Source organism: Exophiala xenobiotica (assembly GCF_000835505.1).
Source record: "Exophiala xenobiotica strain CBS 118157 unplaced genomic scaffold supercont1.7, whole genome shotgun sequence".
Classification (NCBI taxonomy): domain Eukaryota; kingdom Fungi; phylum Ascomycota; class Eurotiomycetes; order Chaetothyriales; family Herpotrichiellaceae; genus Exophiala; species Exophiala xenobiotica.
Genome location: NW_013562488.1, coordinates 3,347,872 through 3,358,860, shown reverse-complemented (window position 1 = coordinate 3,358,860; position 10,989 = coordinate 3,347,872). Strand labels below are relative to the sequence as shown.

At 52.7% G+C, this 10,989-nt stretch overlaps 4 protein-coding genes across 5 annotated transcripts; 3 read left to right on the top strand and 1 right to left on the bottom strand.

Annotated features, from left to right (window-relative positions):
* Window positions 1-179: 179 nt before the first annotated feature.
* Window positions 180-3,714, top strand: PV05_11956 (uncharacterized protein). The gene has a single exon (XM_013455491.1). It carries the CDS (start codon window positions 457-459, stop codon window positions 3,475-3,477), a length of 3,021 nt encoding a protein of 1,006 aa, XP_013310945.1. The 5' UTR covers window positions 180-456; the 3' UTR covers window positions 3,478-3,714.
* Window positions 3,679-5,833, bottom strand: PV05_11955. Of its 2 annotated transcripts, none has more exons than XM_013455489.1 (7): window positions 5,360-5,833; window positions 4,872-5,293; window positions 4,784-4,792; window positions 4,532-4,724; window positions 4,324-4,444; window positions 4,062-4,214; window positions 3,679-3,985 (listed from the first exon to the last, which is right to left on the bottom strand). In XM_013455489.1, the coding sequence occupies exons 1-7, from the start codon at window positions 5,578-5,580 to the stop codon at window positions 3,935-3,937; spliced, it is 1,170 nt and encodes a 389-aa protein (XP_013310943.1). In that variant the 5' UTR covers window positions 5,581-5,833; the 3' UTR covers window positions 3,679-3,934. The 2 variants fall into 2 exon arrangements, with proteins under 2 accessions (XP_013310943.1, XP_013310944.1); XM_013455490.1 differs by having other exon boundaries at window positions 3,679-3,934.
* Window positions 5,834-6,792: 959 nt separating this feature from the next.
* PV05_11954 (uncharacterized protein) lies at window positions 6,793-8,589 on the top strand (the record flags this gene model as incomplete). Its single annotated transcript, XM_013455488.1, has 1 exon — window positions 6,793-8,589. The coding sequence occupies one exon, from the start codon at window positions 6,793-6,795 to the stop codon at window positions 8,284-8,286; it is 1,494 nt and encodes a 497-aa protein (XP_013310942.1). The 3' UTR covers window positions 8,287-8,589.
* A 573-nt stretch (window positions 8,590-9,162) lies between these two features.
* Window positions 9,163-10,779, top strand: PV05_11953 (uncharacterized protein). The gene is made up of 3 exons (XM_013455487.1): window positions 9,163-9,451; window positions 9,526-9,763; window positions 9,814-10,779. Exons 1-3 carry the CDS (start codon window positions 9,300-9,302, stop codon window positions 10,642-10,644), a joined length of 1,221 nt encoding a protein of 406 aa, XP_013310941.1. The 5' UTR covers window positions 9,163-9,299; the 3' UTR covers window positions 10,645-10,779.
* Window positions 10,780-10,989: the final 210 nt, after the last annotated feature.

Genomic DNA, 10,989 nt, shown 5'->3' with positions numbered 1-10,989 from the left:
GGGCTGGTGGGCTACAACTTAGGCTCGTTTAGGCTGTCTATGGAGTGCTAGGGTGGCTACTCGTAGTTGGTGGGCTCTCTTTGGTGCCTGTCCAGTACCTGGCCATACGTCACTGCGGGCATTGGCCCAAGGAAGAATAATTGATCAACCTTCATATTGTTAAAACTAACGCTTACGCGGTCCGCCGCTCTCATGCCATGACTTCGACTTCAGAACCCTCTCTTGCAAATGGTCTCCGCTATCGACTGATGCCCTAAGAGCCCTTCTGACATGATCAACCGGTCCATAGAGAGCGAGTGAACGTTGATGTATCGACAGGCGCCCTCGACAGATCTGTTCAACTCGTCTCCGACTGCCATGTGAAGCCCAGGCAGCCGACAAAAATACCAACACTTTGCTTCTCGAGTCTCTGCCTGCGAACCACTTTCCCAGATCGATTCTCCACGTCTCGGCATCATGGTCATGCACAAGGCAGCTGTACCATACCCCACAAGCCCTCCCTCGCAGCCCGATTTCCCTACTCGCAACACCGATCAGCATGTGAACCTAGTTCCCGATTCGACTGATGTTCCTCCCATTCCACGGTCGCCCAGAGCGACCGACATCGATTTCCACGACACTCACAACCCTTGGTCACATGTGTCCACGGAAGAGCTGAGATCGGACAGACGATTGCCAGAGATCTTGAGGCCAGGGCCCCCACGACAGCCTGATGACAATGGTCCCTCCTCAGCACAATATCCGTTGTCTAATATACCGAACATCCTTCGAGCTGGCCAATCTCAAGAAGACACCCCTAGGTCGTCTCTAGACAGCGACCGATCCAAAGGGTTCTGGGAAGAATCTGACGATGAAGAGGAGGGAAAGAAAAGCCCTAAGAAGTTCGCGGCCGCAGTACCGGAAATCAAAGCAAACAACGAGGCATGGGTAAATGTCGAGGCGCCGGAGAAGTCCCCAGGTATCAAAAGGAAACCGGTTGCTGGACTGGCGCCGTCCTCGCCGAAGCCGCACGTGAACACCGCGCCAGATTTCGCATCCAACAACCCATTTAGGAGGCCTTCCCAGACAGCTCCAATGGACGATGAACTGTACGAAGCCGATTGGGGCCAAAGTACCACTCGATCGGCCAAGGGCAAGGAGCCTGCCAGAGGAGACCTTCAGCCTCCTACTGACCACTTGCAGGGGCTGAGGCTTGGAAGCAGTAGGCTCCCAGATATGTCATCAGATACTCAAGCAGAGCCCGAAACGCCGGCGGAGAAATGGCAGAGCGAGAAGCAAATAGCACAGCCTCCTATGCCACAAGCACCTCCGCCTCCCCCACCAACAGAACCTTTCTCGCCCTTTAGTCATCAGCCTCCGCTGATACCAGTTTCTTCCGAGCAAAATCGGATGGATAACCCTTGGGCTTCCGATCTGAGCCTTGCCACCTCAACAGCGTCCCCTATCCCATTCGCGCCCTCTCAGAAACAAGTATCAAGCTATAACGACGGTTTATTAGACCGTGGGCAGCAGACTGGAGTGGTGTCGTTGAAGGAGGAATTGGAGACGCTGCCGAACGCTGCGACGGCAGGTACTATCTCGCATGACGAACCTTTGCTGCTAGAAGAGGACGGTGAACTTCGCCCGGCTCTACCTATCCGGCCAGCTCAAAATAGTGGCACAGAGTACTTTGAACCACCCGAGGGGCCACCTCCTCCGAAACCTCCGAGGCCAAGCATACGCACGACGATTCCTTCCGATGAGGATGTCTCCAGAATGATCGAACAACGAAATGAGACCTATCAAATCAAGCACTTCAACTGGTTCGATCATAGTTCCAGAAAATTGCGAAGATCGTCAATGTTGACCCAGAACAAGAATGGACCTTGTCCTCTGCTGGCCCTGGTGAATGCCTTGATACTCGGCGCACAAAATGAGTCCCAGGCGGTCCTCGATGAAGCACTCCGGTCTCGGGAGCAAGTCACCCTTGGCCTCATCATCGAGACGTTAATGGATGAGCTCCTATCCAGAGGCTACGAAGCAGTTGGAGAGAGCTTGCCAGATGTGGACGAACTGAATAGTTTCTTGATGCGACTGCGGACGGGGATGAACGCCAACCCAAGATTTGTGCCCTTATCGACGCCACCTCCGAACCTTATGGATCTCGATGACTCTATGCTCAACATGCCTCAACGTGAGAGAGCGCGACAGAAGCTAGGTACTTTTGAGGCGACCCCAGACATGAAGCTCTACGGCGCTTTTTCTGTTCCACTAGTACATGGCTGGCTGCCAGAACCTGGTTCAAATGCTGAGAAGGCATTTGCTCGATCCGCTCAGACTTACGAAGATGCTCAAGCTTTGCAGTTTGGTGAAGAAGAACTAGAGTACAAATTGACGAGACAAGGTCTGACGCCTACTGAACAGAATATGTGGGAAGACATAAACGCGGTCAAGAACTTCTTAAAGACTTACCCGACGCAACTGACGCCGACAGGGCTGGAAGCCGTACGGGATTCGATTGCTTCAGGTACATTTGCGATCATGTTCCGAAACGATCATTTCAGCACGATATACAGACATCCCGAGAGCGGCCAGCTTTTCACGTTGATTACCGACGCTGGATATGCGGACCGCGACGAGATCATTTGGGAAAGCCTCGTCGATATCAGTGGCACGCACAATGAATTTTTCTCCGGTGACTTTATGCCTATCAGCCACCATAGAGGAGTGGACGAATCTTCAACCCACCCAGCATCACGGCGAACGTCGCAGCTGTTGACGGTGAACAATCCAGGAGATACCATTCCGCTGTCACCACAAGAGCAACAAGAACAGCATGACGCCGATTTTGCAATGGCCCTGCAGCTTCAGGAAGAGGAGGAGCAACGGCAACGAGCCGAGAGAAATCGGCGGAGGAGTAGTGCCAACCCTAACAACAACAACAGCAACAACAACAGCAACAACAACAACAACAACAACAACAACAACAACACTACTCCACGAAGATCGACAGGTAATATCCCGATTCCACTCCGATCCCAACCGGAAGTTCGACCAGCCATTCCACCGCGCAATTCACATGCGCCCAACCCTGGAGTGAACAGGCCTGTTGACCCAGCCGACGAAGCGCCACCGCCCACGTACGACGAGGCCGCCAAGGGCCGACCGTACATTCCACCACTCGGTAGCCCACTGCATCCCTCAGCGGGGCCCAGCCCGATGAACTCGAATACTCAATTAACCGGGACGACCAGTAATACTTCAACATCTGGAATGGAGCAGCCTCATCCACCGGGACCGAATGCGGGCATGGGCATGGGAGGCCGAAGACAGCCTGGACGGCGGATGAGCGCGTATAATGAGACCACTTCGTATTATGGCCCGCAAAGGCAGGGAATGCCGGGCGGGTATATGTCCCATGGTGTTGGTGGAGGTGGACCTGGACCGTCGAGGCAAGCGAATATGCAGGGAAGAGATAGGGATTGTATTGTCATGTGAGACATCATGGAGAAGAAGGTAACTTGGTGTTCCTGACAGTATTGGGAAAGAAGGAGCAGTTGGGACTCGGTTTCGCCCGACCCAATGATACTGGCGTGTCGTGCGTATGGTATCGCCCTTTCTTTTGGACCTGAGCCTGGGGAGCAATCGGGTTCATGTTCAGGATTTGGCCCAGCCAGGAAATGATAGAAGTAATGACAGGGATAATGAAGTCAATGGAACCTGACCATGATCGGCATCCTTTCCGAACCTCGTAGACAAGACTGTATGATCCCTCTTCAACTCACAATTAATATCATCTCGTAGAGGGCTGCCAGGGATGGATCTCGACGCTGAGCCTAAGAGTTTGTCACAAACTATTCAATTCTCACTTCAAAGGCCACCCGATCTTTTCCAGAAAGTCCTCCATATCCTGCATCATTTCTTGCGGCTTTTCCATGACCGCGAAATGGCCTCCCTATATCGCATTACGGCATTCGTCAGCTTCACTTGACTTGACTTGGCTTGACTAAAACAGCCCCAAACTCGCTCAGCTTACACCGATGGACATTTCGCAAGAGTAAAGAGTTGAGAGAGAGACTCACGGATTGATGGCGTCTAAACAGCACGACATTGAGGCCCTGCGCGAGTATCCACGCCTTCGGGACGGGGAAGACTTCTTTGGGGAACCATGAGTATGCGATGGGTTTCTTGTTGGCGTACTTGGGATTGCCGTGCGGAAGGCCGCGGGCGGCGGCCTATGGTGAAGAAAGGCCCTCACCGGTCAGTTATTCAGTTCAAAATGGAGATCGTGCGGCTGATGGACAAAACAAGGGAAAGAAGAGAAGGGCCCGGATACGTGCGTACCTCTCGATAGGGGTAGATGCAGCGCGGGAATGACTGGGTGAACCAGTATAGAGTGACGGAGTCGAGCATGTTTTTGAGCGGCGGCGTCTCGTCGGTCCACTCGATGAGTTTCTCGCCGATCCTGTGTGGTTTGAGAGCGTGAGCTTTTGAATGTCCAGTCGCTCTTGTTGCCCGGTCAGGACTGGGGGCCGCGAGAGAGAGCGCTTACCAGGCAAGCAGGGCTAGGGGGCTGGCAGAAAGAGCGAAGCCGATTGTCGCAGGTCTTGTGGCGTGTTCTATCGCATACGCATTCCCGGTCGTGTAGAAGGCCTTTGCTCGCGTCTCCATGCCGATTTTCTCCTCTTCGGTGTATTGGGACTCGTCTAAGCCTGCCGGCTTCTGGCTGGACGCAGCGAAGTTGTCTGGCGCATGACTGCTCAGTCGAGAATTCTACGAACATGGGAGGAGCAATACTACTTACAGTGGACGGCTGCAAGCCAAGAGATGTCGAACAGTCAGACACGAGCTCCCAATCTTTTCCTTCACGTGTAAGGAAGGACCTGACTCACCTTTGCATTCGTCATAGGTACCTGACATGATACAGGCAGTAAACGAACCAATGTCTCCTCCTTGCAGGACATAACCACTTCCAAAGCCCAAGCCGACCATCAACTTGTTCATGATACGCCCGATATCCTCCATTCCAAAATCTCTGGTCAGCGGTGGACCGGAACTGAGGGTCCATCCTGGAAGAGAGACGGCAATGATATGGTAGGGTAAGTTTTCGGGGGAGTACTTCTCGCGATACAAGCTCAAGATGTCGAGAAACTCGAAATGGCTGCCTGGCCAGCCGTGCATGTAGAGGAGTGGGATTGCATTGTCGAGTTTCGAGAACAAGGCGGCGAAGTGGATGCGGAAGTCTTCGCCGTCATCGTCTTTGATATGTGCAATGTAGTTGGGGAACGAGTTGTTGTACGTTTCGACTGTACGCCTGTTCCGGGATATGTTAGAGGAGAATCGCGGTGCTTTCGTTCAGCACCCGTCAGAAGGAACGAACCAGTCATATTCATTGAGCCAGTACTCTTTGGCCTTTGACATCCACTCGTGACTGACACCGAACTTGCCATCGTCGGCGTGTAGATTCTCATATGTTTGTGGAGCCAACTTGGAGAGTCGAAGCAGGGTCTTGAAATCGGATATTTCCTCGTCGGAGATGGATAAAAGGAACTTGTCGACCTTGACGTTGGCACCTCTGGGGATATTGTCGTAACCAGCCATCTTGTAGAGGAACACAGGACAAAGAGATGATCAAGAACTGAAGTGGCTTTACATGGAAGGGGGATGAGGAACGAGGGAAAGCTGAAATCGATTCATGGAGTCGTTGATGGGATGGCATGGCTTTTTGACGACCTCTCCGAGAGGCCTTGACGGTGCAAAGCCTTCATCAAGGAATATGGGATGTCCACTTTGGGGTTGTGCTCGCAATTCCTCCGCCGGCGACTCCATGAGTGGGTGGTTTGTTTTGAAGGCAGACTCGCAGACATGGGTAATGGATATTTACCCCGACAACCTGCCCGGTAGGTACGAGGTGCCGACTGTACAATCACCATACAACCACAGGCAACGTGGGGCCAGGCTTTTCGATCTGATGCCAGTGCCGACATTCACACCTTCCACCAACTCTTCTCCACAGTGGCAGTGAGAGGACGTCCAGGATGATGAATATGTATCTCGATCACCATCTCATATCCCCCGGAAGATTCCAATGAAGTCACTTGGCGTTTCACACGGCTCAACACCTCGCAAAGACCGAGACTTCTGCACCAATCAATCCGCGCTTCGTCTCGCAGCATGAGCGTAGCGTAGTATACTGACACGAGCGTGACTTGGAAAATTGATGACCACTGCGGCTTTCAACCAGTCTCTGGGTGAGTCAATGTTGTCACAGGCAATAAATCTACGATGGTCTTGCACTGCTCATTTCGATCTCGACCTTTCCGCCCGAAGAAGCGAACCACGTTGGTTTCGACTCAGGTCGTCTCAATATTAGACGGGATGAGGCCGCTGTTATCAGAACGACTCCACAGCCGAACCGGCTCAAGTCAAGACGAACTCGTTGTCATGAACTGACAGGATCCTCTCTGGTCTTTGCCACGCGGCTGAATCATTACCGGCAAATGGCGACTGCAACTGGATAGGCATCCGGAAGTGGTGACAGTGAGTCCCAAATGTTCTTTGTTGGCCTCACATGCGAGCTATGAGCCTGCTTCTTCGCAACGAGGCTGTGCCCGGCGTCTACCCCTAGCAGACTGTCTTGCCCAATATTACTGGTCTTCTTCATGGACATGTTCCCCAACTTGTACGATACGGAAAGAGCTACAAATAACCAACCTGATTTTGTAAGAAAGATTTACATGTACACCTTCAAACTTACACATTTCCCCAGCAGTCTACTTCAAATCGCCCCCCAGTAGAGGCGACAGAGACGTCATGAATACCCACAACACGAAGCAACAGCCATTCCAGCACGAACCACTATCTCAGCCTGCCACTCACATCAGACTATTGAAGTTGTTCCCCTTCCACGATGAGTTGGCCCCTATGGCTGGTGAAGTGGTGGAATTTGCCCGCTCGGAACTGCGACGATACTTAGCTCTCTCATACGTCTGGGGCCCTGAAACTCCGATGGTGACAATCTACCTACATGAAAAGCCGGTGGGCATCCATCAGAACCTCTATGCCTTCTTATGGCATTACCTGCGGACCGGTCGAAGCGATCTCTTATGGACTGACGCTCTTTGTATAAATCAGACGGACCCGGTTGAGAAAGGTCTCCAAGTTGAGTCCATGGGCGAAACCTTTCGTGGAGCTTCTGCAGTTGTCATTTGGCTTGGGCCACCCGAGCAGACAGTGTCGGAAATTATTGCAGCTGCAGCCAATGTCCCTGGTGGAAAAGATGCCTCCTTTCCCAAACATAGTGGCCAACACTACGCCGACGTCGTCAAGCGGCTTTCAAAAAATCCATACTGGACTCGGGCATGGATAGTGCAGCAATTCATTCTTGCCCAAGCGCTGTTTGTTCAGTACGGGTCGACCTGGCTTACGTGGGATGACTTTCTGGTATACTTCCTACCTGATTCTATCGCCGGGGCCACACGAGCAACGCACAGTATAGACCCCGATGAGTCCCTTGCAGTTACTCCTTGCCCGAACCCCCATATCGACGAACTGATCGACCGCCGGAGGCTATGGCACGACCCAGGCTCCGACGAGGATGCCACCACTTTGATGGATTTGGTCGCTTTGAACCGTTCCAGAAAGTGCAAGGACCCTCGAGACAGAGTCTACGGTGTCCTAGCACTTTCCAGACGTCAGACACCAGGCTCCATAGCCATCACCGCCGATTACGCAATCACATCAGTTGAACTGTTCTTCAGGGTTATGGAAGCCCATAATGCAGTGGTCTTGAAGAGTCGATATTATTCACGGGAACCAGTGCTCGAAGCCTTAGAGCTGGATCGGTGGCTGAGTTACGATTCATTGCGCAATTGTCTACCACCGGCTTCCCCCCGGGCGCACATTGTGTCTTGCGATGGACCGATCTTCATACGTGCCCGGCCCGTTGGAATGTTTGACCCAACTTCGCCGTTGCCGGTATGCAGTCTGCGACAATGGTGTGAATGGTCTCCGTACATGGTGCCTCTCAATCCTCCTGAGTACAGAGTGGACGTATTGAGTCCTATCCATTCGGCCGATTTCGGTGCTGGCGGCCATGGTGAAACGGTCTCCATTCACAGTCTTCACGATCTTGGTTATCTTTCGTTTGTGCACAGATGCCGCCCAGATAAACCAGCTGCCAGCATAGCCTACGCTGAGGAGGCTTTCCAACAATCGAACCTGGAAAACCTAGACGCTATTGCCACAGAAGCTTTCTGCGGTCTGGACAAGTCTTGGGATGTCCCGCTTAGCGCCAGGTCGAGATGATTGAAAGAGAAGTTCTTGAAGCGCATTACGGAGCCTGGCTTTTTGATCTGAAAGGCATCACTGTCGTGAAAAGGCCTTCCTTGGGGTGTCAGGACTTTGTTTTGGCTTTGGATCGCAAGAAGTATGTCAGCCTAGTGTCTACTTGTTTTGAGATTCGGCGCGATGAGTCTATTTTCAAGGCAGTGGACCTGTATGACTTTGATATTTCGCGAGATAGAGATTCGAGGTCTCAGTCGGTATTGGCGGAGATACTTAGCCAGATCTGAGCATTACTGTGCTGGGGTGCAGCTCTCACTCGATTCCCAGGTGGTGTCTTCCACCAGGTTTCCAGAGCTGTCCCAGCAATCTCCAAGCTTCTGAAGGATTCGCTTTTGGGGTTACTGGGCACAAATGCTATCAACCTATGGTGGTACAAGCTTCCATCTAGCTGCGAATGACTCGTGCTTGACAGTCTGCCATCGTCCAAGGCGTCTTGTCCATGATTCTGTCGGTGGCAGGGGTTGGTGATTGCGTGATTGCTTACGTGTCTGAATTGACCAATGGTCAGTCCTACGCGTGCGATCCCAATTGAGGACTCGTCAGAGCTACGTGGGATGGGTACGCACTCCTAAGAGACATCTGAGGCATTGGCACCTTCCAGGGAAGGCACATCTGAAGAGAGTTCCACTTTGGCTCCGGGACGCCGGACGATAGCTGCAGCTGTCGACGTTGTCGATGATGGAGCTCATACAAACACGGGTTACGTTGTCTGAGAGCATTGGTGCGTTGAACGTGCTAACACATCCTTCCTTCCCAATATGCACATGCTCGCACCAAGCCTGCAGAAGTCCGATAGGGGCAGGATCGACTCTCAGGAGCGATAAGGCAAGAGACCGACCCGAGTCTCGGTACGGAGTACCGCCACGTACTTTCGTCGCAGACCTCCGATCCCCAAGGCAAGAAACCCTCCATTAACTCTTTCAACAGTATTCCAGCCGCAGATATCTTAACTCTTGCAAGCCAAGCCATTTGCCATGATGTTCGACGCCGTCGTTGTTGGGAGTGGTGCTGCTGGAATAGCCACTGTTGGCAACATCCTTGATTGCCATGAGTCCGCAAGTATACTATGGATCGACCCGGAGTTCAAAGGAGGCAGAATCACCAAGAAGTACCTGGATGTGTCGAGGTACGTCCGCTCTTGAGCATGGTGCGCGAGATACCCCGTACTGAGCACTGACCACACAATCTTGCCACCTATAGCAACACCAAGGTTGCGGTGTTCCTGCAGTTCGCCCACGCTCTCGAACCCTTCCGTGAGATCGTCCGCTCAACACCAAAGCCGAACGCCGTTCACGTCCTAGAATGTCTTGACACGAATGCAGGATGTGATCTGCAATATGCATCCAACATGTTGTTGATGCTGACCGAAGGCCTGAAGAAGCTCCCTAATGTGCAGCCATTGGTTGGCACTGTCGTTGAAGCCAACTTGGATAGTCAGGTAAGCATATTCAGCTCCGTGGCAGACTCGGCGTATTCTCACATCCCCAGTCGTCCGTCTGGGCGATCCAGGTACAAGACGAGGAGTCATCATCCATCATTCATGACATTTGTGCGCGAAAGCTTGTCCTTTGCACAGGTTCTTCTCCGTCGGCCTGCGATTTTGGACCCGCGGGGTCGTCGTTGACGCCAATCCATCTTGATGTCGCCCTCGACCGACCGAGCCTTCGACACGAGTTACCTGCCGACAAAGCCATCACCGTTGCTGTGGTTGGCTCATCGCACAGCGCCATCGTGCTGATCATCAACCTGTACGAATTGGCAACAAGGACTCATCCGCATCTCAGAATCAAGTGGTTCTGTCGGCGGCCACTGCAATATGCGGTGCCGATGCCGGACGGCCGCATTGTTCGCGATAACACTGGCCTCAAAGGCAGATCTGCTGACTTTGCCCGCAATCACCTGGAAGACGACAAGCTAAGAAGCTCACCTGTAGCCCAATATCTCCAGAAATTCGACTGCTCCGTCGACGAAGACGAGGTATACCGGAACAACTTACCTCAATGCACGCACATCGTGCAAGCCATCGGATTCACGCGTGACCCCCTTCCTCCAATACGCTTAGACGACAGGCTCCTTGAGAAGCTTGCATATGACAATCGAACTGGCTTGTTCCAAGACTATGCAGGTCGTCGCGTCCCAGGCTTGTGCGGCGCCGGAATTGCATTCCCAGAAAAGGTCATCGATCCAGCCGGGAACACTGAGTATGCGGTTGGCTTCTGGAAGTTTATGAAGTACCTCAGACGTGTGGTCCCGGAACATTGGGGTATCAGCAAAGACTGCTGGCAGGAGGAGCCGAGCTCGAGCGATCTATTGGTGTAGATCGCCAGGGCAAGAAGCCACCCATTTACTGAAGATATTTCAGGCGTGGAACGAAGGGGTTGCACCTTTTCAGGGAAGAGGCCGATCTTGTTCTCGGTACGCCCTTCTTCTGAGGACACGAGAGGACACGAGAGGACACGAGAGGACCCTGGTATTCTTTTGATTAAGTTAGATTTGAGGGCTGGGGGTGGTTGCCTTGCTTTTATAGCCTCCCACGCTTGCACGCAATTTTTGGTGTTTCTTGCGCAACGTTGGCCAGGATCACGCCATACAGGCTCACCATGAGTTGATCGACGCACCTTGTAAATCTTCGCGACTAGGCCCATTGCCGTCAAATTCGAGCTG